Here is a 27,167-nt window from a genome sequence, read left to right on the forward strand (position 1 = left end):
AAAACAGGGATCAAACCCAGGTCTCTTGCATTGCAAGCAGATTATCTACCATCTGAGCCACCCAGGAAGCCCCCAAACAGATATGAATTATGTTTGATATTATGAATACCAGTCCTTTTGTCTTCAAGTCTGCTGAGGGAGCTATACGCATGGAGGAGTAATTAGAAAGAAAGGTGGTATGCTGTACACAAATACAGTGATGGACACAAACACCTGAGAAGGGGGCCCTGTCATCTGGTAGTGCAGGGAAGGACAGGTATTCCAGGAAAACTTCATGAGGAAGTGACGTTTGGACTCATCCATCCTTAAGTGGGTGACCATGCATGAGGTGGAAGAGGCCAGAGATGAGCAGCATCCATCTCTTCTTCCTTTGAACAATCCACTGGCCAAGCAGATGTGGGTTCAGTCCCTAGGTTGGAAAGATCCCTTGGAGAAGGAAATGGCAACCCACTCCAGTATTCTTGCCTGGGAAATCCCATGGACAGAGAAGCCTGGCAGGCTACAGTCCACGGGGTTGCAAAAAAGTCAGACATGACTGAACGACTAAACAACAACCACAACCACGTTAGTTTTAGTGGGCACAGAACAATCCAACACAGAGACTACATTTCCCAGGAACACTTGCAGCTGGAGTACTGCCATGCGATCAAGTTTTGGGTAAAGGGATATAAGAAAAAATGATGTATGCCACTTCCGTCTGACATCTTCATGAGGAAGCTGCTCTCCCTCGGCCCTCTGTCCCCTGTCTCAGTGGCTGGCGAAAGGGAACACTTGGAACAGCCCCCTTAGTACCAAAGGTGGAAGTCACCCGCTGAGGCTGGAAGAGCCAGCCATCCAGTGGGATTCCTGGTTAAACTCACAAAGCAAGAGTGACTGCCTGCCTTAGGCAGGGCTTCCTCTGGGCTCTTCGCAGAGAGAGAAGTGAATTCCAATCTTGTTTTGGCCACTGCATTTGGGAATCTTTATCACAGCAGTTTAATCTATACCCTGATTCACTCAATGTAGAAGGTGATGTCCCCTTCCTTACTTAACTTATATGCAAGAGTATATCATGTGAAATACCAGACTGGATGAAGCACAAGCTAGAATCAAGATTGTAGCATGAAATATCAATAACCTCAGATACTCAGATGACACCACCCTTATGGCAGAAAGTGAAGAGGAACTAAAGAGCCTCTTGATGAAGGTGAAAGAGGAGAGTGAAAAACTGGCTTAAAACTCAGTATTCAAAAAACTAAGATCATGGTATCGGTCACATCACTTCATGGCAAATAGATGGGGAAACAATGGAAACAGTGAGAGACTTTATTTTCTTGGGCTCCAAAATCACTGCAGATGATGACTTTAGCCATGAAATTAAAACATGCTTGCTCCTTGGAAGAAAAACTATGATAAACCTACACAGCACATTAAAAAGCAGAGACATCACTTTGCTGACAAAGGACTGTTTAGTCAAACCTATGGTTTTTCCAGTCGTCATGTATGGGTGTGAGAGTTGGACTATAAAGAAAGCTGAGCACCAAAGAACTGATGCTTTTGAACTGTGGTGTTGGAGAAGACTCTTGAGAGTCCCTTGGATAGCAAGGAGATCAAACCAGTCAATCGTAAAGGAAATCAGTCCTGAATATTCATTGGAAGGACTGATGTGGAAGCTCCCATACTTTGGCCACCTGATGTGAATAACTGACTTATTAGAAAAGACCCTGATGCTGGGCAAAATTGAAGGCAGGAGGAGAATGGGATGACAGAGGATGAGATGGTTGAATGGCATCACTGACTCGATGGACATGAGTTTGAGCAGGCTCCGGGAGTTGGTGATGGACAGGGAAGCCTGGTGTGCTGCAGTCCATGGGGTCACAAAAAGTCAGACACGACTGAGTGACTGAACTGAAAAGGTGATAAGCTCTGACCTGACTAGCTGGCCTTCTGGTGCTGCTGTTTACCTAGTAGACCCAAGGTGAAGATGTCGCTTATTCAGCTGACCTAGTTTCCCCTCACCCCCATCCCACGAGCCTGGGTATTGTCAGACAACCAGAAACATTTGGAGAGTTGATTTCCTAGTAGGGAATAGTCAGTCTTTAAAAGATCTACCCTAGTGTTTCCCTGGTGGGCAAGTGGTTAAGAATCTACCTGCCAACGCAGAGGACATGGGTTCACTCCCTTGTCTGGGAAGATCCCACATGCCACAGGGAAACTAAACCTTTCAGCCACAACCACTGAGCTTGTGCTCTAGAGCCCAGGAGCTGAAACTACTGAGCCCACGTGCCACAACTACTGAAGCCCATGTGTTGAGCCCATGCTCTACAAGAGAAGCCGTCGTGATGAGAAGCCCATGCATTACAACTAGAGAAAGCCCACAAGCAGCAACAAAGACACAACACAGCCAAAAATAAAAATAAAGTTCATTCACATTAAAAAAAAAAATCTACCGTGGCTGCCCTCTCCAGTCTTATCACTGAGCCTTAATCCTGTGCCAGGTGTTTGGTTCCCTGCTTGGCAGTAAAACTTCCCCTGTTACTGCTCAATAGTCAGTCTCTGTTTCCCTTATTCAAGTCATGCATAGAGAAACCAGGAAGTCCTGTAGCCATCATTACAAAGTCAAGGGCCTTCGGAAAGTATTCCTGCGCATAAGGCAAAAGTTTAAATAGTTATTCTCAAATTTTAGTTGCAATGACATCATCTGGGGGTGTTCATTTGCAGGAATTACTCAAGAATCCTCACTCGGTAGGTCTGGAGTGGAATCAGGGAATTTATACTTGGAACACAGCATAGTGGATCCTAATGCAGGTGTTTTATGGCCCATACTTAGAGAAACTTGGTTTTCATAGTCTTCACAAAGACTATGGTATTAAATGCTAACTAGACATTGGGCTTCACAGGTGGTGCTAGTGGTAGAGAACCCTCCTCTCAATGCAGGTTAGACATAAGAGATGTAGGTTCTATCCCTGGATCAGGAAGATCCCCTGGAGGAGGTCAGAGCAACCTACTCCAGGGTTCTTGCCTGGAGAATCTCATGGACAGAGGAGTCTGGTAGGTTACAGTCCATGGGGTCCCACAGAGGAGGACAGGACTGAAGCGACTTAGCATGCAAGCAGACCCTGGGAACAAGCACTGAATCTGAATCTCTCTTAACCGAGCGCTTAGGTCCCTGCTCAAATTCCTAAAGTGTCAATCAAATTCTAAGGGTGCAAGTTAGGATAATAAAGGGTTTGTAATGCCCTGCAGTCATAAGCCATTATTAGAGAAAGGGAACACAGACCAGTGAGAGGAGGGTGAATTAAGGTTTAGACAAGTTGGGCTTGAAGGGTTGTTAGCACATCTACATGGAAATGTTCAAGCGATGGGAATGGAAACCACATTGTTATACACGCTCCACAACACTTTGATCCCCAAGAACAAGGATGGCAGTGAGCACTCATACGTGTATTAGCCTCAGCAGATTGTTAAACCGGTCCACTTCCTGTCCAAGAACAGTGGTCAAGGAGTTAAGGCGTCCTTGAGGATCCTTGACGAAAAGGCTCTCAGAAGCATTTTCCATCTCCAGAATTTCTGAAATATACATGGCAGATTCATTAGATGAATTATCATTGATTTCTTTCCTTATAACATTGCACTTATCTTAAGCTTTCTTAAAGCCAACTTCTCTTGTCCCTGGGCCCAGGTTGAACGGGAGTCAGGCTGTGCACACTTCAAGGGCAAATGCTACATGGTAGACAAGGGACATCCCTGAGACCAGAGGTGCCAGGGGTCTCAAGTTGTCTCCTCTGCCTTGTGTATGTAAGCCTCACTCTTCCCTGCACACCCATGTGGCATCTAGTCACTCGGTCTTATCTGACTCTTTTTGTGACCCCATGAACTTTAGCCCACCCGGCTCCTCTGTCCATGGGATTTTCTGGGCAAGATTACTGGAGTGGGGTGCCATTTCCTTCTCCAGGGCATCTTCCTGACCCAGGGATTGAACCTGCATTTCTGTGCCTCCTGCTTTGCAAGCAGATTCTTTACCACTGAGCCGCTGGAGAAGCCCTCCACGTTGCATCTAGGCATCTAGGAGCGGAAGGGCTGGGGGCAGGACACCCCCTGAGAGAGAAGAGACTTGGCATTTATCTCACTGTTGTTCAAAGGGACTGACTGGATTCTGAAATGAGTCCATGGTTCAAACTGGATGAAAAATTGTGCTCTTCTCTTTTTCTATAATCCACCCAGTAGGGGCTCATATAAGCTCTGAACAAAGAAGGACCTGCATTCTCCTGACATACCTGAGCAAAGCATGAGAAGATGAGTAGTTCTGAGCTATGTACATTAAGTTCCTTCTAACCACTCATTTTGGCTGCTGTAGAGAAATCACACAGCAGTGTGGGTCAGTGCAAGCTCTTGGGTCCATAGGGCTGTGGTTACAGGCCCCTGCTCTTCTCCTTCTGTCTGTCCCCTTGGGCTACTCTAAATCTCAGTTCTCTTGTTGAGCCAACTGTACCCCTGCCCCCTCAGTCTCAACAGATGGCATTGCTTATCATTTCACAGCAAAAGTACAAACTTCATGAAGCATGGAGAGAAACACCTCCTAGGTGTCAATGGAACCCTATGAAACAAGAACCTTTACTCTCCATTCATCTATTCATCCATCTACCCATCCATCGATCCATCTTCATCCCTTTTTCTACCCAGTTCTCCATCTCATGTTTATTAAAAAATGCTTTCTAAAATAATTCAGTTGCTTTGATATCTATAGAACGCTCTACTCAAGAAGAGATTCTTCTGTTTTAGGAGGAACATAACTGGCATCTGAGGTCACATAGGTCTTTTTGGGGGGGGGCCTTTAGAGTATTGGGGGAAATTCGCTGGTGGCTCAGATGGTAAAGAATCTGCCTGCAATGCGGGAGATCTGGGTTTGATCCCAGGGTAGAGAAGTTCCCCTGGAGAAGGGAATGGCTACCCACTCCAGTATTCTTGCCTGGAGAATTCCATGGACAGAGGTTACAGTCCATGGGGTCCCAAAAAGTTGGACACAACTGAGTGACTTTCACTTCACGAATATTGGTAAAGCTTAGTGTGATTGCATGCGTGCATGCTCAGTTGTGGCCAATTCTTTGTGACCCCACAGACCGTAGCCCCTCAGGCTCCTCTGAAACTGAGTTTTTCATGCAAGAATACTGGAGTGGATTGCCATTTCTTACTCCAGGGGGTCGTCCCGAGCCATGGATTGAACCTGAGTCTTCTGCACTGGCAGGTGGATTCTTGACCGCTGCACCACCTGGGTGTGCTTGGTCTTTGTCTCCATCTTCTGGCCAGCGTGCCTAAAACCCTTATAATTTCCTCATTGATAAGAGTGATAGGAGCATCTTTTATATAATTATTGGTTTTTGACCCCAACTCCTGAAATAGCTCTTGATCAATAAAGGTGAAAGGGGCATCTTTTATTATTGATAACAAGCCCCTTTCAACCACACCTGAGTTTATGTTAAGGAGGTGACTCTAGTACTGACCCTAAAGATGAAGGGCTGGTTGTCAGGCAAACTAACTATGTGATTAGAGATTTGGACACTCTAGCTTTACTCTCTGACCTCCTGGGAGAAGGGAGGGGCTGGAAGTTTAGTTACTTATTAAAGGCCAATGATTTAACCAATCATGCCCATGTATGGAAGCTTCCATAAAAACCTGACTGAAGGGGTTTGGAGAGTTTCTGGGTTGGTGAACACATCCATGTGCCAGGAGGGTGGTGCACCCCAACTCCTCAGGGACAAAATCTCCTGTCCTTGGGACTCTTTTGGACCTTGTTTTATGTATCTCTTTATCTTGTTGCTTATCTTTATCCTTAATAATATCCTTTAAAACGATCTGGTAAATGTAATTAACTGTTTCCCTGAGTCCTGTGAGCCAGTCTAGAAAATTACTGAACCCGAGAAGGGGCTTGTGGGAATCCTTGATCTATGGCTGGTTGGTCAGAAATAAAGGTCACAACCTGAGGACTTGCAGTTGACATTTAAAGTGCAGACAGTCTTATGGGATTGAGCCCTTAACCTGTGGGATTTGTGCCAACTCTGGATGGTTAATGTCATAACTGAGTTGTAGGACATCCAGTTGGTGTCCAGAGAGTTTGAGAATTGCTTGATGTGTGTGTGTGGGGGTAACCCATACACTCAGTATCAGAGTATTGTGAACAGAGACAGAAGCACAGTTTACTATTATAGTCACTCATTTTTTTTTCTGCCTCATCTTTCTTTTTCCTATAATGACATTTCCAACCACGAACAATAGATTAAGACATCTAAATCTATAGTTACTCTAAGAAAAGTGTGAAAGTAGATCTCTGTGATCATTCAGGAAGATTCCTTAGCTCACCAGAAAATGAAATGAAATAATAAATTATTCTTTTCTACTTCTCACTCCCCAGGTGGCATTAGTGGTAAAGGGCCTGCCTGCCAATGCAGGAGACATAAGAGATGCAGCTTTGATCCCTGAGTTAGGAAGATCCCCTGGAGGAGGGTATGGTAACCACTCCAGTGTTCTTGCCTGGAGAATCCTATGGACAGAGAAGCCTGGTGGGGTACAGTCCACAGGGTCGCAAAGAGACGGACATAACTGAAATGACTTAGCATATATGCATGCACTTCTCTTGTTGGAGAAAAAAAGTGAAATGGATTCTAGAGCAGGGCTGTCCAATAGAATATTTTATGATGATGGAAATGTTCTCCATCTGCATTGTCCAATATGGCAGCACTTAAAATGTGACTAGTGCAACTGAAGAAATTAATTTTAAAGTTTAAGTAGCCACATGTGGCTAGTGGCTACTGTCTTGGACAGTACAGCTCTAGAGACATTATGAAGCTCAGAAAAAAGTCTGTTTAAAGTTATATTGGGCTAGAAACCAACTTTCTCTTCATGCTTCTGGCAGTTGAGATGTCAGGGGCTGCAGGCTTCAGGGGCTGCAGGCTTCTAATCTATAAATAGAAGCCTCTACATTGAAAGAGCTCTCCCTCTACATAAAGAAAAAGTTCTAAATAATAAGCAGATTTGGACACCTGCCTATCACTCAGCTTTCTGAGTTTATTCCTAAAAGTCCCATTACCCACATAAGCCAACAATTATTTACTACCTGGAACTCTAGTCCGGACAGAAGCAACAAGTTCTTGGACAATTTCATCATTGCTCTTTCCCTCTCCACCAGAAGAGGACCTTGGTTGAACCTCAAGTATAGTGTTGATCAAAGTGTTGGTCTCTTTGTACTATAATGGCGAGAAGAAACAGAACAGTGAGGACCCAAATTCTCCAAAAAATAATTTTGCAGCACATACAGTTTATTACAGAAATAATAGCTGTTGCCAAAACCAAGGACATTTTATTTTTTATGTTGAAGATAGAGTTGGTAAAATATGCTCATTGGAAATGCATAGTATTTCATCCGTGGTGTTATGTTTAAAACATTTCTGGTTGAATAACACTTTAATGAAACTGTCATTTAATCATATTTTTAAAAATGGTTAAAATGATAAATTTTATGTTATATGTTTTACCATAATAAAAAATGGTTAAACAATTTTTGGCTAATTCTTTAAAAGGCAGTTATGAAAATGAGAAAGAAATAATGAGAATTCAGTGTTAGAACATACTTTTATTTAAATAATGTTACCTCAATTAGAAAAGTATTATAGAACATTATTAAAAATTTAGAAAACACAGAAAAGTAAAAAGAGAAATTATTCATGATTTTGCTTTTAAGAAATATTTATAACTTTAGTTTACCTGGCCCACCCCTGAATTAGCCATCTGACTACCAGGGAAGTCCCCACTGGCTCTTTCTAATGTGATTTATTTTTCCTTTGATTTTATGCTTAGAAATTCCTATTCTAAGATCAGTTAAATATTGTTAATTTTTCTAGATTTTTCCTTTATTCAGAAACATGGTAACTTCTCATGTATATTTGTTGGAATCTCTTAGAGGTTTTCTTTATGCTGGTCATAACACTCATCATTCACTTACCCAAGAAAAGAATTCAGAACCTAGAATTACAGATCTTGATTGTAAAAATTATATTTTACATGACAGATCTTCTTTCAAACATTACTTTCGACATGTTCATTAGGTCCTAAACAACTGTAATGTTATTTACTTAATGCTATAGTTAAAGAGTTTGATTTCCTTGCTCAGTGCCAACCATTTAATAATGACTTTTCTGTTTTAGTTTGTGCTTCCCAGGTGTTGCTAGTGGTAAAGAATCCACCTGCCAGTGCAGAAAATGCAAGAGATGTGGGTTTGATTCCTAGGTTGGGAAGATCCCCTGGAGGAGGAAATAGCAAACCATTCTAGTACTCTTGCCTGGAGAATTCCATGGACAGAGAAGCCTGGTGGGCTACAGTCCATGGGGGCACAAAGTGTAGGACATGACTGAGCACATACACTGTTTTAGTTCTTGACTTCTTGGTTAGTCAAAAGTCTTGAAACATTTAAAACAGCCAGGCCCAGCTTTCTTTACTGGTCTCTAGTATGCACCTTTGTAAGTGTAGTTTGCTGAGCTGAGGAAGGAATCATTGATATTTTTTGAATTAAGACTTTATTGATGAGACCTAATTATATAACCTAAATCAACTATAGCAAAAAGAAGGGACATGTTGGCATATATAGCTGGGAAGAAGAGAACTCAAGTCATGTGGGTTTCAGGCATGGATGGAGCTAGCATTCTCTCTCCTGTTCACGTCTGGTTGTTTCTCTCATTCTTTCCTGTGGAAGATGACCTTCTTCATGTGGTAGGGAGAAGGGGTCAGGGCATCAGGGATAAGGGCACAAAATGCTGCAGATATGCAGCATCTTAGTCAGCCATTCCAGAGGAAAGACAGCCCTCTCCCAGTCCAGCATCTATATATCATGTCTCAGGAAAGGACTCTCATTCTCCTAGCATGGGCCATGGGCCTGCTTCTTGGACAAGGTCCAGTAGCTGGGTGATGCTGTGATGCCTGGGTCACATGCCCACCTCTGTGAAGGCAAAGAGTGGCTGGAGGTTTTACCAGAATCTAATAGACTGAGGAAGTGGAAGTTGTCCCAAAGGAAAGAGGTAGGAGTCAGGTGTGTACTGTGCCAGAAAAATGAAGGAAAGGAGGCTGGACAGAAAAATATACCTGAGACCTCACCACATGCCTACTGCCTCATTCTCAGTCATTCAGAACTGATGGAAAACACAAAAAACTACATTCACAGGTACACATTGCCAAGAATGCTGCTCCTCCCGAAAGTCCTGACTTCTCATTGAATGCAGCGAGTCTATCATTTCCACACTCTTCTCTCTCTTCTCTCACCTCCACATCTACCCACTCTAGAGCAAACAGTCAGATGACTGAATATTAACTAGGTTTGGCCACCTCTTTTTCCTCCTGAAAGTAGAATCAGGAAAAATGAGATATTCCAATTCTTGACTGAATGTGCTGTGGTTAGTTGTTCAGTCGTGCCCAACTCTTTGTGACCCATGGACTCTAGCCCAGGCTCCTCTGTCCATGGGGATTCTCCAGGCAAGAGTACTGGAGTGGGTTGCCATGCTCTCCTCCAGGGGATTGTCCCAACCCAGGAATCGAATCCAGGTCTCCTGCGTTGCAGGCAGATTCTTTTACCATCTGAGCCACCAGAGAAGCCCTTCACTGAATAGCAAACCAATTTTTAGGGCAGAGAGCATGACATAGGTTTTGGATCATTGAGAAGTTCCACAGTTGTTCTGTACATGTTCCTTGATATCTAGGCTGATTTTACCCTCTAATTTGTCTCTTATTTGTAGAGACAAAATTTAAATTGCAAAGAAAGGTGATTCCCTTCAGCTTCATGAGGCCAATGTGGTCTCCAACATTTAGAGTATTCCAGGGCCCCAGGGACATACCTCTTCTCATGGCTTTAGTTCACCTAATGATTCCAGAACATGATAGATAATAAAACTGGAAGGATATGGAAGGGACCAGTCATGGGGGAGTCTTGAGTGTCATGCTGAGGAGCTTGGACTACCCTTAAGTAATGGCACAGCATCAGAGGGTCTTGGAGGAGTAAAATTATCCATTTTGCTCTTGGGACCTACTGCTGTAGTCAGGTTGTTGTTATTCTGTTGCTAGTTCAGTTCAGTTCAGTCGCTCAGTTGTGTCCGACTCTTTGTGACCCCATGAATCGCAGCACGCCAGGCCTCCCTGTCCATCACCATCTCCCGGAGTTCACTCAGACTCATGTCCATCAAGTCAGTGATGCCATCCAGCCATCTCATCCTCGGTCATCCCCTTCTCCTCCTGCCCCCAATCCCTCCCAGCATCAGAGTCTTTTCCAATGAGTCAACCCTTCGCATGAGGGGGCCAAAGTACTGGAGCTTCAGCTTTAGCATCAGTCCTTCCAAAGAAATCCCAGGGCTGATCTCCTTCAGAATGGACTGGTAGGATCTCCTTGCAGTCCAAGGGACTCTCAAGAGTCTTCCCAACACCACAGTTCAAAAGCATCAATTCTGTGGCACTCAGCCTTCTTCACAGTCCAACTCTCACATCCATACATGACCACAGGAAAAACCATAGCCTTGACTAGACGGACCTTAGGTTGGTCATAACTTTTCTTCCAAGGAGTAAGCGTCTTTTAATTTCATGGCTGTAGTCACCATCTGCAGTGATTTTGGAGCCCCCCAAAATAAAGTCTGACACTGTTTCTACTATTTCCCCATCTATTTGCCATGAAGTGATGGGACCAGATGCCATGATCTTCGTTTTCTGAATGTTGAGCTTTAAGCCAACTTTTTCGCTCTCCTCTTTCACTTTCATCAAGAGGCTTTTTAGCTCTTCTTCACTTTCTGCCATAAGGGTGGTGTCATCTGCATATCTGAGGTTATTGATATTTCTCCCAGCAATCTTGATTCCAGCTTGTGTTTCTTCCAGTCCAGCATTTCTCATGATGTACTCTGCATAGAAGTTAAATAAGCAGGGTGACAATATATAGCCTTGACATACTCCTTTTCCTATTTGGAACCAGTCTGTTTTTCCATGTCCAGTTCTAACTCTTGCTTCCTGACCTGCATACAGATTTCTCAAGAGGCAGGTCAGGTGGTCTGGTATTCCCATCTCTTTCAGAATTTTCCACAGTTTATTGTGGTCCACACAGTCACAGGCTTTGGCATAGTCAATAAAGCAGAAATAGATGTTCTTCTGGAACTCTCTTGCTTTTTCCATGATCCGGTGGATGTTGGCAATTTATCTCTGGTTCCTCTGCCTTTTCTAAAACCAGCTTGAACATCAGGGAGTTCACGGTTCACGTATTGCTGAAGCCTGGCTTGGAGAATTTTGAGCATTACTTTACTAGCATGTGAGATGAGTGCAACTGTGTGGTAGTTTGAGCATTCTTTTGCATTGCCTTTCTTTGGAATTGGAATGAAAACTGATCTTTTCCAGTCCTGTGGCCACTGCTGAGTTTTCCAAATTTGCTGGCATATTGAGTGCAGCACTTTCACAGCATCATCTTTCAGGATTTGAAATAGCTCAACTGGAATTCCATCACCTCCTCTAGCTTTGTTCGTAGTGATGCTTTCTAAGGCCCACTTGACTTCATGTTCCAAGATGTCTGGCTCTAGATTAGTGGTCACATCATCATGATTATCTGAGTCGTGAAGAATTTTTTTGTACAGTTCTTCCATGTATTCTTGCCACCTCTTCTTAATATCTTCTGCTTCTGTTAGGTCCATACCATTTCTGTCCTTTATCGAGCCCATCTTTGCATGAAATGTTCCCTTGGTATCTCTAATTTTCTTGAAGAGATCTCCAGTCTTCCCCATTCTGTTGTTTTCCTCTATTTCTTTGCATTGATCGCTGAAGAAGGCTTTCTTATCTCTTCTTGCTATTCTTTGGAACTCTGCATTCAGATGCTTATATCTTTCCTTTTCTCCTTTGCTTTTCGCTTCTCTTCTTGTCACAGCTATTTGTAAGGCCTCCCCAGACAGCCATTTTGCTTTTTTGCATTTCTTTTCCATGGGGATGGTCTTGATCCCTGTCTCCTGTACAATGTCATGAACCTCATTCCATAGTTCATCAGGCACTCTATCTATCAGATCTAGGCCCTTCAATCTATTTCTCACTTCCACTGTATAATCATAAGGGATTTGATTTAGGTCACACTTGAATGGTCTAGTGGTTTTCCCTACTTTCTTCAATTTGAGTCTGAATTTGGCAATAAGGAGTTCATGATCTGAGCCACAGTCAGCTCCTGGTCTTGTTTTTGTTGACTGTATAGAGCTTCTCCATCTTTGGCTGCAAAGAATATAATCAATCTGATTTCGGTGTTGACCATCTGGTGATGTCCATGTGTAGAGTCTTCCCTTGTGTTGTTGGAAGAGGGTGTTTGCTATGACCAATGCATTTTCTTGGCAAAACTCTATTAGTCTTTGCCCTGCTTCATTCCGCATTCCAAGGCCAAATTTGCCTGTTACTCCAGGTGTTTCTTGACTTCCTACTTTTGCATTCCAGTCCCCTATAATGAAAAGGACATCTTTTTTGGGTGTTAGTTCTAAAAGGTCTTGTAGGTCTTCATAAAACCGTTCAACTTCAGCTTCTTCAGCGTTACTAGTTGGGGCATAGACTTGGATAACTGTGATATTGAATGGTTTGCCTTGGAGATGAACAGAGATCATTCTGTCGTTTTTGAGATTGCATCCAAGTACTGCATTTCGGACTCTTTTGTTGATCATGATGGCTACTCCATTTATTCTGAGGGATTCCTGCCGCAGTAGTAGATATAATGGTCATCTGAGTTAAATTCACCCATTTTAGTCCATTTTAGTTCGCTGATTCCTAGAATGTTGATGTTCACCCTTGCCATCTCTTGTTTGACCACTTCCAATTTGCCTTGATTCATGGACCTGACATTCCATCTTCCTATGCAATATTGCTCTTTACAGCATTGGATCTTGCTTCTGTCACCAGTCACATCCACAACTGGCTATTGTTTTTGCTTTGGCTCCATCCCTTCATTCTTTCTGGAGCTATTTCTCCACTGATCTCCAGTAGCATATTGGGCACCTAACGACCTGGGGAGTTCCTCTTTTGGTATCCTATCATTTTGCCTTTTCATACTGTTCATGGGGTTCTCAAGGCAAGAATACTGAAGTGGCTTGCGATTCCCTCTCCAGTGGACCACATGCTAAGTCATGTCCAATTCTGCAACCCCATGGCCTATAGCATGCCAGGCTCCTCTGTCCTCCACTATTTCCCAGAGTTTGCTCAAATTCGTGTCCATTGAATTGATGACACTATATAACCATCTCATCCTCTGCTGCCCCCTTATCCTTTTCCCTTCAATCTTTCCTAGAATCTGTGTCTTTTCCAGTGAATCACCTCTTCTCATCAGGTGGCGAAAGTATTGGAGCCTCAGAATTAGTCCTTTCAGTGAATATCCAGGACTGATTTCCTTTGAGATTGACTTACTTGATCTCCTTGCAGTCCAAAGGACTCTCAAGAGTCTTCTCCAGCACCACAATTCAAAAGCCTGAATTCTCAACCTTCCTTATGGTCCAGCTCTCACATCCATACATGACTACTGGAAAACTATAGCTTTGAATATATGGATCTTTGTTGGCAAAGTGATGTCTCTATGTCTCTACTTTTTATTATGTTGTCTAGGTTTGTCATAGCTTTTCTTCCAAGGAGCAAGTGTCTTTTAATTTCACGGCTGTATTCACTGTCTGCAGTGATTTTGGAGTCTAAGAAAATAAAATCTGTCACTGCTTCCACTTTTTTGTCTTCTATTTGCCATGAAGTGATGGGACCAGATGCCATGATTTTAGTGATCTGGTCCTATGACCTTGACGACCTGTGCTTTCATTTTAAAAATTTTAAATTATTTTTTAAAAATTAAGATATAATATCCAGGAAACTATATTCAATATCATGTGACAAACCATAATGGGAAAGAATATGAAAAATAACATATATATATATATATGTATAACTGAGTCACTGCTATACAGAAGAAATTAACATTGTAAGTCAACTACACTTCAATAAATTTTTTAAAATTGTTGAGTTAAAGAAATTGAGATATAGTTGATGTACAATATTATATGTTACAGGTGTGCAGCAGAGTGATTCACAATTTTTAAAGGTTATATACCATTTATAGTTATCATAAAATATTTCCTACTTGTGTTGTACAATATGCCCTTATAGCTTTCTAATTTTATACATGATAGTCTATACTTCTTAATCTCTTACCCCTGTTTTGCCCCCCACTCTTTCCTTTCCTCACTGGTAACCACTAGTCTGTTCTCTGTATCTGTGGGTTTGCTTCTTTTTTGTTATCTTCACAAGTTTGTCTTATTTTTTGGATTCCACATATAAGTGATTTCACACAATATTTCTCTCTCTCTGTCTGACTTATTTCACTTAGCATAATGCCCTTCAAGTCCAACCTGCTGTTGCAAATAGCAAAATCAATGATCCGTGCTTTTGAAGAGCAGTGTTTGATTTTTCTGCCTTGGATATTTGTTATTGTACTTTTATAACCTATTCATCTGTGGATCCATAAATCCTTGTATAATATGATATAAATATCCCCAGAATGGAGGGAGAGGAGCAAAAGAGAAAGGACTGCCTGGATTACTATCCAAATCCCCATATTATGGAAGACTAGCAGGTAGATTATGGACCAGGCAGAGGCTGAAAGGTGAGGAGGTGGTCAGTGACAAGAAGATACCTAACTATCTTAGGATTTCATGAAAGATCCAGAGACAACAGGTGGCTAAATTGGAACCAAATGCTGAAGCTGAGGTGAAACATTTATTTTATTTATTTAAGAAGATTACAATTTATACAACCAGTGAGATGATTATGGATGTTTCAGGTTTACATACACAATATGAATATGCATTTAAGTTGAAAGGCCACATACCTGGTAAACTAGGTTGGCATTTTCATGCATTCCAAATATTTCTGGGTCATCTATCAAAGGCAGATTTTCAATGTAGTCTTTAAACTCTTGCAGGCTGTCAGCCAAGGGAGCAAAATAGATACCTGTTATTGAAAACACAGAAGGCAAATATGTCTTAAATAGATGACCTTTGAGTACCGCCAAGTTTTGTGCTTCTCTGTCTGTTCAGATGGTGGCTACCATCAGCTGCATCATGGAGAAACAGGGATGGTTTTTTGCAAGCCCCCTAGCTTTCATTGCTGTGTCAAATTCCTTCACATTTTCTGGAGGCCTTTAGTATCTATCAGTGTCCTAACCTTTTAAGGTGTCACCTGCAGAACATTCCAAGATTCTAAGAATTCAGGGATGTGCTGCTGAAAGGTGTGCTCTTAAGTGATAGAACTTTGAAAACACATTTAGACAGAATACAATCTACTTTAGACCAGAAATAGTTAAAAATGGTTATCACACAATAGATATCTTTGTACTCTTACAACCAAAGCTGAAGCTATGACAATCCTGGACAGCATATTAAAAAGCAGAAACATCACTTTGCCAACAAAGGTCCATATAGTCAAGGATATGGTTTTTCCAGTAGTCACGTATGGACATGAGAATTGGACCGAAGAATTGGTGCTTTTGAACTATGGTGCTGGAGAAGACTTTTGAGAGTCCCTTGCACAGCAATGAGCTCAAACCAGTCAATCCTAAACGAATTCAACTCTGAATATTCATTGGAAGGACTGATGCTGAAGCTACAATACTTTGGCCACCTGATGCAAAGAGCCAACTCATTGGAAAAGACTTCAATGCTGGAAAAGATGGAGGGCATGAGGAGAAGGGGGCAACAGAGAAAGAGATGGTTAGATGGCATCACTGATTCAACGGTCATGAGTTTGAGATAGTGAAGGACAAGGAAGCCTGGCATGCTGCAGTGCCTGGGGTTGCAAAGAGTCAGACACAACTTAGCAACTGAAAAAGGAACAAAGCATGGGGATGGTGAGTATGGGGGTCTGGGTGGTGAGGACTGGACACAGACAGCTCCTGGATGGAAAGCTGAGGATGCTGTTAATGACTTCTTGGAAAAGGTCTTTTTCCATAGTATTGAAAGTCACTCACCTGATTCAGAATATTTATAACCATCTTGTAATGTTTCAGGAGAAAAAAATCTTTTCAAAACAGTACGAAGGCATCTTTGATCCCAGGTATCCGTAACTCTTCCACCATAGGTAATTTCACCTGAAAAGGAGTTTGCATTTAAAAACGTTGTTTGTTTTTAACTGATATGCATACCCACATTCTAATAGGTTTATTTATTTACACATTTGGCACATTGAGTGTCTTTCCACTAACCTATCCCTAAAGATAATAAAAGTCAATTTTTAAAAAGCAGATAGAAGACTAGTATATGTTGTTGTTGTTTAGTTGATAAGTTGTATCCAACTCTTTCGTGACCCCCACCTGAACTGTAGCCTGCCAGGCTCCTCTGTTCATGAGGTTTCCCAGGCAAGAAAATACTATAGTGGGTTGCCATTTTCTCCTCCAAGGGATCTTCCTGACCCAGGGATGGAACCTTTGTCTCCTGTACTGGCTGCTGCTGCTGCTGCTAAGTCGCTTCAGTCATGTCCGACTCTGTGCAACCCCATAGATGGCAGCCCACCAGGCTCCGCTGTCCCTGTTCTCCAGGCAGGAACACTGGAGTGGGTTGCCATTTCCTTCTCCAATGCATGCAAGTGAAAAGTGAAAGTGAAGTCGCTCAGTCGTGAGCGACCCCATGGACTGCAGCCTACCAGGCTCCTCCAGCCATGGGATTTTCCAGGCAAGAGTACTCGAGTGGGGTGCCACTGCCTTCTCCATTCCTGCATTGGCAGGTGGATTCTTTACCACTGAGCCACCAGGGAAGCCCAAGGAGGTATATGTACTTTCCCCCAATTATTTCGCCTTTCCCAAATAATTGAAACTAAAGCTACTGAGCTCTGTTTACATATTTCTTCTTTCTTCCTGTTTTTTTCCTTTGTTTAAAAAATATTGAAATGTTGACTTTTGGCCTTATCCCATCATTGACTGTAGTATTGTAAAACATACCTACTTTGCATCAAAGACTGCTTTTTTGGGGGCCAGTAAGCTAAATAGAACCAAAATATTTACAAGGCATTCAAAATCTATACATACCTTATACATTATTGATGTACACGGAGGAAAGGATAGATCCAAGATGAAAGAGACAATTTACCTCCCAGAAATTATATTATGGGGAATTAAAATTTATTGGTACCCTATCTCTCTTTCCACAGAGAAGTTATGCTCCATTGTCACCCTGACATTACAAATAGGAAAGATAGTTATTCTGTGCTGTAATGATTGTATTACTGATGTGGTGGTTTAGTTGTTAAGTCATGTCTGACTCTTGTGACCTCATGAACTGTAGCCTGCCAGGCGCCTCTGTTCATGAATTTCTCAGGCAATACTGGAGTGAGTTGCCATTTCCTTCTCCAGGGGATCTTCCCTACCCAGGGATTGACCCTGCATCTTCTGCACTGAGGGTGGATTCTTTACACCTGAGACACCAGGGAAGTCCACTGCTGATATAATTCCTTGGAAAAATTCCAGACCCATTGCTACAATTTCTTATTCACCTCTGTAGTGCTCCAAGAAGAATTTTACCTATGATACTGATGTTGTCAACTTCTGAATCTTTTAAATGTTCATCTGCTCATCTCCATCTCTTATGACGTCAAGATTTTTTTTTCATTCTCTTTCAAGCTGAGATGGTTGGTTGAGAGAAAGTTATTTTTGCTTGGATCTTTGTAGTTTATTTTTTCCAGGATAGTAATGTGCTAACTGGCATCTATCTTTCGTCTCCTGTTGAAGCACCTCTGGTCCGTCTTTTTTTTTTTTTTTTTAATTTATTTATTTTAATTGGAGGCTAATTACTTTACAATATTGTAGTGGTTTCTGTCATACATTCACATGAATCAGCCATGGGTGTACATGTGTTCCCCATCCTGAACCCTCCTCCCATCTCCCTCCCCAGCCCTGAGCACCCTGTCTCATGCTTTGAGCTGGGACTGGCGATCTATTTAACATATGATAATACACATGTTTCAATGCCATTCTCTCAAATCATCCCCCTCTTGCCTTCTCCCAGAGTCAAAAAGTCTGTTCTTTACATCTGTGTCTCTTTTGCTATCTCACATTTAGGGTCATTGTTATCATTTTTCTAAATTCCATATATATGCGTTAATATACTATATTGGTGTTTTTCTTTCTGACTTACTTCAGTCTGTAGAATAGGCTCCAGTTTCATCCACCTCATTAGAACTCATTCAAATGCATTCTTTTTAATAGCTGAGTAATATTCCATTGTGTATATGTACCACAGCTTTCTTATCCATATGTCTGACGATGGACATCTAGGTTGCTTCCATGTCCTGGCTATTATAAACAGTGCTGCGATGAACATTGGGGTACACGTGTCTCTTTCAATTCTGGTTTCCTCAGTGTGTGTGCCCAGCAGTGGGATTGCTGGGTTGTATGACAGTTCTATTTCCAGTTTTTTAAGGAATCTCCACACTGTTCTCCATAGTGGCTGTACTAGTTTGCATTCCCACCAACAGTGTAAGAGGGTTCCCTTTTCTCCACACCCTCTCCAGCATTTATTGTTTGTAGACTTTTTAATAGCAGCCATTCTGACTAGTGTGAGATGGTATCTCATTGTGGTTTTGATTTGCATTTCTCTGACAATGAGTGATATTGAGCATCTTTTCATGTGTTTGTTAGCCATCCGTATGTCTTCTTTGGAGAAATGTCTGTTTAGTTCTTTGGTCCATTTTTTGATTGAGTCATTTATTTTTCTGGAATTGAGCTGCAGGAGCTGCTTGTATATTTTTGAGATTAATTCTTTGTCAGTTGCTTCGTTTGCTATTATTTTCTCCCATTCTGAAGGCTGTCTTTTCACCTTGCTTATAGTTTCCTTCGTTGTGCAAAAGTTTTTAAATTTAATTAGGTCCCATTTATTTATTTTTGCTTTTTATTTCCATTACTCTGGGAGGTGGGTCATAGAGGATCCTGCTGTGATTTACGTCAGAGAGTGTTTTGCCTATGTTTTCTTCCAGAAGTTTTATGGTTTCTGGTCTTACATTTAGATCTTTAATCCATTTTGAGTTTGTTTTTGTGTATGGTGTTAAGAATGTGTTTTAGTTTCATTCTTTTATGAGCGGTTGACTGGTTTTCCCATCACTACTTGTTAAAGAGATTGTCTTTTCTCCATTGTATATTCTTGCCTCCTTTGTCAAAGATAAGGTGTCCATAGGTGCGTGGATTTATCTCTAGGCTTTCTATTTTGTTCCATTGATCTATATTTCTGTCTTTGTGCCAGTACCATACTGTCTTGATGACTGTGGCTTTGTAGTAGAGCCTGAAGTCAGGCAGGTTGATTTCTCCAAGTCCATTCTTCTTTCTCCAGATTGCTTTGGCTATTCAAGGTTTTTTGTATTTCCATACAAATTGTGAAATTATTTATTCTAGTTCTCTGAAAAATACCATTGGTTGCTTGATAGGGATTGCATTGAATCTATAGATTGCTTTGGGTACTACATTCATTTTCACTATATTGATTCTTCTGATCCACGAACATGGTATATTTATCTATCTAGTTGTATCATCTTTGATTTCTTTCATCAGTGTTTTATAGTTTTATATATATACAGCTCTTTTGTTTCTTCAGGTAGATTTATTTCTAAGTATTTTGTTCTTTTTATTGCAATGGTAAATGGAATTGTTTCCTTAATTTCTCTTTCTGTTCTCTCATTGTTAGTGTATAGGAATGCAAGGGATTTCTGTGTGTTAATTTTATATCCTGCGACTTTACTATATTCATTGATTAGCTCTAGTAATATTGTCGTGGAGTCTTTAGGGTTTTCTATGCAGAGGATCATGTCATCTGCAAACAGTGAGAGTTTTACTTCTTCTTTTCCAATCTGGATTCCTTTTATTTCTTTTTCTTCTCTGATTGCTGTGGCTAAAACTTCCAAAACTATGTTGAATAGTAGTGGTGAGAGTGGGGACCCTTGTCTTGTTCCTGACTTTAGTGGAAATGCTTTCAATATTTTCGCCATTGAGGATAACGTTTGTTGTGGGTTTATCATATATGACATGACTGAATGACTGAACTGAACTGAACTGAATCATATATGGCTTTTATTATGTTGAGATATGTTCTTTCTATGCCTGGTTTCTGGAGGGTTTTTTTTTTTAATCATAAATGGATGTTGAATTTTGTTAAAGGCTTTCTCTGAATCTATTGAGATAATCATATGGTTTTATCTTTCAATTTGTTAATGTGGTGTATCACATTGATTGATTTACAAATGTTGAAGAATCCTGCATCCCTGGGATAAAGCCCACTTGGTCATGATGTATGATCTTTTAGATATATTGTTGGATTCTGTTTGCTAGAATTTTGTTAAGGATTTTTGCATCTATGTTCATCAGTGATATTGGCCTGTAGTTTTCTTTTTTGTGGCATCTTTGTGTGGTTTTGGTATTAGGGTGATGGTGGCCTTATAGAATGAGTTTGGAAGTTTACCTTCCTCTGCAATTTTATGGAAGCATTTGGGTAGGACAAGTGTTAGCTCTTCTCTAAAGTTTTGGTAGAATTCAGCTGTGAAGCCATCTAGTCCTGCGCTTTTGTTTGCTGGAAGATTTTTGATTACAGTTTTGATTTCCATGCTTGTGATGGGTCTGTTAAGATTTTCTATTTTTTCCTGGTTCAGTTTCAGAAAGTTGTACTTTTCTAAGAACTTGTCCATTTCTTCCATGTTGTGCATTTTATTGGCATATAGTTGCTGATAGTAGTCTCTTATGATCCTTTGTATTTCTGTGTTTCCTGTTGTGATTTTTCCATTTTCATTTCTAATTTTATTGATTTGATTTTTCTCCCTTTTTTCTTGATGAGTCTGGCAAATGGTTTGTTTATTTTATTTATCTTCTCAAAGAACCAGCTTTTATTTTTTATTCTTTTTTCAAGTTTGCTTTTCTTTTTTTTTTTTGAAGGATATATACAATTTGTTCTTACAACATGTTTCTTCTTGAATGAGCATGTGTATTTTTTGTCTTTTTTTTTAATTTTTATTTTTACTTTATTTTACTTTACAATACTGTATTGGTTTTGCCATACATTGACATGAATCCACCACAGGTGTACATGTGTTCCCAAACATGAACCCCCCTCCCACCTCCCTCCCCATAACATCTCTCTGGGTCATCCCCGTGCACCAGCCCCAAGCATGCTGTATCCTGCATTGGACATAGACTGGTGACTTGATTCTTACATGATAGTATACATGTTTCAATGCCATTCTCCCAAATCATCCCACCTTCTCCTTCTCCCTCTGAGTCCAAAAGTCTGCTATACACATCTGTGTCTTTTTTGCTGTCTTGCATACAGGGTCATCATTGCCATCTTTCTAAATTCCATATATATGTGTTAGTATACTGCATTGGAGTTTTTCTTTCTGGCTTACTTCACTCTGTATAATCGGCTCCAGTTTCATCCATCTCATCAGAATTGATTCAAATGTATTCTTTTTAATAGCTGAGTAATACTCCATTGTGTATATGGTACCACAGCTTTCTTATTCATTCATCTGCTGATGGACATCTAGGTTGTTTCCATGTCCTGGCTATTATAAACAGTGCTGCGATGAACATTGGGGTACACGTGTCTCTTTCCAGTGTAGGAGGGTTCCCTTTTCTCCACACCCTCTCCAGCATTTACTGCTTGCAGACTTTTGGATCGCAGACATTCTGACTGGTGTGAAGTGGTACCTCATTGTGGTTTTGATTCGCATTTCTCTAATAATGAGTGATGTTGAGCATCTTTTCATGTGTTTGTTAGCCATCTGTATGTCTTCTTTGGAGAAATGTCTATTTAGTTCTTTGGCCCATTTTTTGATTGGGTCGTTTATTTTTCTGGATTTGAGCTGCAGGAGTTGCTTGTATATTTTTGAGATTAGTTGTTTGTCAGTTGCTTCATTTGCTATTATTTTCTCCCATTCAGAAGGCTGTCTTTTCACCTTGCTTATATTTTCCTTTGTTGTGCAGAAGCTTTTAATTTTAATTAGATCCCATTTGTTTATTTTTGCTTTTATTTTTCCCAGAATTCTGGGAGGTGGATCATAGAGGATCCTGCTGTGATTTATGTCGGAGAGTGTTTTGCCTATGTTCTCCTCTAGGAGTTTTATAATTTCTGGTCTTACATTTAGATCTTTAATCCATTTTGAGTTTATTTTTGTGTGCAGTGTTAGAAAGTGATCTAATTTCATTCTTTTACAAGTGGTTGACCAGTTTTCCCATCACCAGTTGTTAAAGAGATTTTCTTTACTCCATTGTATATTCTTGCCTCCTTTGTCAAAGATAAGGTGTCCATATGTGTGTGTATTTATCTCTGGGCTTTCTATTTTGTTCCATTGATCTATATTTCTGTCTTTGTGCCAGTACCATACTGTCTTGATGACTGTGGCTTTGTAGTAGAGCCTGAAGTCAGGCAAGTTGATTCCAAAGCAATTTACAAATTCAATGCAATCCCTATCAAGCTACCAGCGATATTTTTCACAGAACTAGAACAAATAATTTCAAGATTTGTATGGAAATACAAAAAACCTCAAATAGCCAAAGCAATCTTGAGAAAGAAGAATGGAACTGGAGGAAAGAACCAGCTTTTAGCTTTGTTGATTTTTGTTATGGTCTCCTTTGTTTCTTTTTCACTTACTTCTGCCCTAATTTTTATGATTTCTTTCCTTCTATTAACCCTGGGGTTCTTCATTTCTTCTTTTTTATAGTTGCTTTAGGTGTAGAGTTAAGTTATTTATTTGATTTTTCTCTTGTTTCTTGAGGTAAGCTTGTATTGCTATGAACCTTCCCCTTAGCACTGCTTTTACTGAATCCCATAGGTTTAGGGTTGTTGTGTTTTCATTTTCATTTGTTTCTATGAATATTTTGATTTCTTTTTTGATTTCTTCTGTGATTTGTTGGTTATTCAGAAGCATCTTGTTTAGCCTCCATATGTTTGTATTTTTAATAGTTTTTTTCCTGTAGTTGACATCTTATCTTACCACATTGTGATCAGAAAAGATGCTTGGAATGATTTCAATTTTTTTGAATTTACCAAGGCTAGATTTATGGCCCAGGATATGGGCTATCCTGGAGAAGGTTCCATGTGCACTTGAGAAAAAGGTGAAATTCATTGTTTTGGGGTGAAATATCCTATAGATATCAATTAGGTCTAACTGGTCCATTGTATCATTTAAAGTTTGTGTTTCATTGCTAATTTTCTGTTTAATTGATCTATCCATAGGTGTGAGTGGGGTATTAAAGTCTCCCACTATTATTGTGTTACTGTTAATTTCCTCTTTCATACTTGTTAGCATTCGCCTTACATATTGCAGTGCTCCTATGTTGGGTGCATATATATTTATAATTGTTATATCTTCTTCTTGGATTGATCCTTTGATCGTTCTGTAGTGTCCTTCTTTGTCTCTTTTCATGGCCTTTATTTCAAAGTCTATTTTATCTAATATGAGTATTGCTACTTCTCCTTTCTTTTGGTCTCCATTTGAGTGAGATATCTTTTTCCAGCCCTTCACTTTCAGTCTGTAGCTGTCCCTTGTTTTGAGGTGGGTCTCTTGTAGACAAAATATATAGGGGTCTTGTTTTTGTATCAATTCAGCCAGTCTTTGTCTTTTGGTTGGGGCATTCATCCCATTTACATTTAAGGTAATTATTGATAAATATGATCTCATTGCCATTTACTTTGTTGTTTTAGGTTCGAGTTTATAAACCTTTTCTGCGTTTCCTGTCTAGAGAAGATCCTTTAGCATTTGTTGGAGAGCTTGTTTGGTGGTGCTGAATTCTCTCAGCTTTTTCTTGTCTGTAAAGCTTTTGATTTCTCCTTCATATCTGAATGAGATCCTTGCTGGGTATAGTAATCTGGGTTGTAGTTTTTTCTCTTTCATCACTTTAAGAATGTCCTGCCATTCCCTTCTGGCCTGAAGAGTTTCTATAGAAAGATCAGCTGTTATTCTTATGGGAATCCCCTTGTGTTATCTGTTGTTTTTCCCTTGCTGCTTTTAATATTTGTTCTTTGTGTTTGATCTTTGTTAATTTGATTAATATATGTCTTGGGGTGTTTCAAGTCTCCCTGGTGGCTCAGATGGTAAATCGTCTGCCTGCAGTGCAGGAGACCTCGGTTTGATCCCTGGGTTGGAAAGATCCCCTGGAGAAGGAAATGGCAACCCACTCCAGTACTCTTGCCTGGAAAATTCCATGGACTGAGAGGCTCCTCAGAGCCTGGTAGGCTACAGTCCATGGGGTCACAAAGGGTTGGGCATGACTGAGCAAGTTCATTTTGACTTTGGGGTGTTTCACCTTGGGTTTATCCTTTTTGGGACTCTCTGGGTTTCTTGGACTTGGGTGGCTATTCCTTCCTCATTTTAGGGAAGTTTTCAACTATTATCTCTTCAAGTATTTTCTCATGGCCTTTCTTTTTGTCTTCTTCTGGAACTCCTATGATTTGAATGTTGGGGCATTTGACATTGCCCCTGACCTCTGGTCAGTCTTATTGGCTTAGCCACTTACAGTGAGTGTGTAGCTGATTCCCTGTATCAACAGTTCTGAGAAGGAAGAAGGAGATGCTGTTGTACTTTCCTGAGAATATTCTTCAGTTACCCTCTGGGAAGTCTTGGAACACAGAGTTGGGTTAAATCTTTGTGGTCAGTTTATCTAGCTTTGGACTAACTCGAAGCTCCTCTTGCATCCTGGGGGCTGGATAGGAATATAAAGTTCAAGTTTCTTCAGTTGTATGATGATGTCTGGGAAAGGAGGGTGGCTTGGAAAAGTCAGGTTCCAATAATTACTCAGTAGTGAGAGGAAGAGTTGGCCTAAAATGCATTATTCTAAAAAAAAAATTCAGGGACTTTCCTGGTGATTCAGTGGTTAAAATTCCATGCTTCCACTGTTGGGTTGATACTTGGTTGGGGAACTAAGATCCTATATGCCTCGCAGCAGGGCCAAAATATTTCAAACTAAAATATCTACATTTTGAGAAGCAGCACGGAAATTATTTGCCTTAAAAATCAAATTTTGTGATTCTGTGTCCAGATTCAGTGTTATCTTTTTCTTTGCTCAAATAAGTAAACCAGGAGCTCGAATAATTTGACTCAAGGTATCTGACTCAATTTTAGGCTTACTTTTAAGCAGCAGTTTTTTGGATTTAGAATAAGAACATTTGGGAGGGGGTGTCCACCACACATACCCACTGTGTGTCATAGCCCTAGCATGACGGTTCCTAAGGGTCTCGCTGCAAATCCTGATGTCATGGTTTTCCCCCTCTCTTCTATTCTTATCCCCATGGGTTGGCTCAGGGATGGCCTGATACAAACTGGACAGGCCTGAGGTTTGGCTTTGTCCTTGTCCACTCTGTGCTCAGATCTGATTCCTGGACTTAGACATTGCTGTAGCTTGCTCTATAAAATTTTAAGGACCGCCCCCGCCTTCCTCCAACCCCAAACACCTTATCATATTCAAAGCCTCCTTAATCTTTCTCTGTTTATTCGCTCCTGTCTAGTCTCCCCCTTGGTGTTGCTATAATCCCCTTGTTCAATTCTTCATCTTGCTTTTACTATAGCTTTGTAAATGATTGCACCTCTTCCCAGCCTAAAAGACTGTAATTACCAACCATTGCTTATAAGGTAGAGTCCAAATTTATGAAGAACACACACAGGCTTTCAAGATGTGCTCACAGATCACTTTTTTTTTGTTTGTTTTATTGAAGGTAAAGCTTTCTTCCAAATACATGACCTCTTTAAAAAAATGATTTATTCATTTTAGTATTGGCTGTACTGGGTCTTTGTTGCTGCATAGGCTTTTCTTTAGTCATGGAGAGCAGGGGCTACTCTCTAGTTGTGGTGTGTAGGCTTCTAATTGCAGTGGCTTCTCCTGTTTCAGAGTATGGCTTCTAGAGTGCTTGGGCTTCAGTAGTTGTGATTCCCCAGGCTCTAGAGCACAGGCTCAGTAGTTGTGATGCATGGGCTTAGTTGCTCTGTGGCATGTGGGATCTTTGTAGACCAGAGATTGAACCTGTGTCTCCTGCACTGGCAGGTGGATTCTTTACCACTGAGCCACCAGGGAAGACAACATCATCTCTTTATAGCCTGTTCCAGCACTACTGAACTATTCACAGTATCTACAGGCATAGCTCATCCTGATATTGCTTGCTGGGCTTTCCCATCAGTGTTCTCTCTGCCACAGTGCTCTCCTGCCTCTTCTCTTCTGCTGAGCCCAACCCACTTTTCAGCATTCTGCTCAACCATCACACCTCGATGGAGCTTCCCTAGATTCCTCCAGGTAGAGTTATTTGCTCCTTTTGAATTCCCACAGTATTGTCCTTACAACTTCTATTCTGGTAATTATACCATATTATAGTTTATTTATTATCTCTATCCATGAGTTTTTGGTAGATGGGAGCTACATCATCTTTATATTTCCAGCCTTTAACATAGTAGTACTAAGCTGTATTTTCTGGATTAATCCATAGATGGCTGTCTAAAATCTCACCATGAGCAAATATTATTGCCTGGATACAGCACTGCCTTTTTTTTCTTTTTAATAAAAAGTTTTAAAATTTATTTTATTTTTGGCTGCACTGGGACTTCATTGCTGTGCTCAGGCTTTCTCTAGTTGCAGCTAGAGAGAGGGTGACTCTTCGTTGTGGTGTGTGGGCTTCTCATTGCAGTGGCTTCTCTTATTGCAGAGTACAGGCTCTGGGCTTCAGTAGTTGTGAGGCATGCAGAATCTTCCCAGACCAAGGATTGAACCTGTGTCCCTTGCATTGGCAGCATAATCTTAACCACTCTGGACCACCAGGGAAGTCCCCAGCATTGCCTTTTTTCTCCTACTTTTTAAAAACCTTTTTAATGAGCTATACCTTGAAGATCATAAAATCACTTAAATTTCACATGTATAACTAGTTTTTAGTAAATTTACAAGATTATATAATGATCATTATAATCTAATTTTAGAACATTTCTATCATCTTCCACAGAATACATCTTGTGCCCATTTGCAGTCACAGTCCTTTTCTATTCTGCTCCATGCAATCATTCTTTCTGTCTGTATTCTACTTTCTGTCTGTATATTTGGTTTTTCTGGAAATTTCACATAAATGGAATATACAGCATGTGATATTTTATGTCTAGCTTCTTTGACTTAGCATGTT

The 27,167-nt window shown here is 40.6% G+C and overlaps 1 protein-coding gene across 1 annotated transcript in view; it reads right to left on the bottom strand.

The window, feature by feature from the left end:
• DNAH6 (dynein axonemal heavy chain 6) overlaps nucleotides 1–27,167 on the bottom strand; it is a 284,682-nt gene that overhangs the window by 11,941 nt on the left and 245,574 nt on the right. The window contains exons 68-71 of the mRNA XM_052648894.1: nucleotides 16,013–16,132; nucleotides 14,876–14,997; nucleotides 7,091–7,220; nucleotides 3,422–3,549 (exon numbers count right to left, since the gene is read on the bottom strand). Of these exons, the coding sequence (XP_052504854.1) occupies nucleotides 3,422–3,549; nucleotides 7,091–7,220; nucleotides 14,876–14,997; nucleotides 16,013–16,132 (500 nt within the window). The remainder of the gene's footprint in view (nucleotides 1–3,421; nucleotides 3,550–7,090; nucleotides 7,221–14,875; nucleotides 14,998–16,012; nucleotides 16,133–27,167) is intronic.

Source organism: Budorcas taxicolor, chromosome 11 (assembly GCF_023091745.1).
Source record: "Budorcas taxicolor isolate Tak-1 chromosome 11, Takin1.1, whole genome shotgun sequence".
Taxonomy (NCBI): domain Eukaryota; kingdom Metazoa; phylum Chordata; class Mammalia; order Artiodactyla; family Bovidae; genus Budorcas; species Budorcas taxicolor.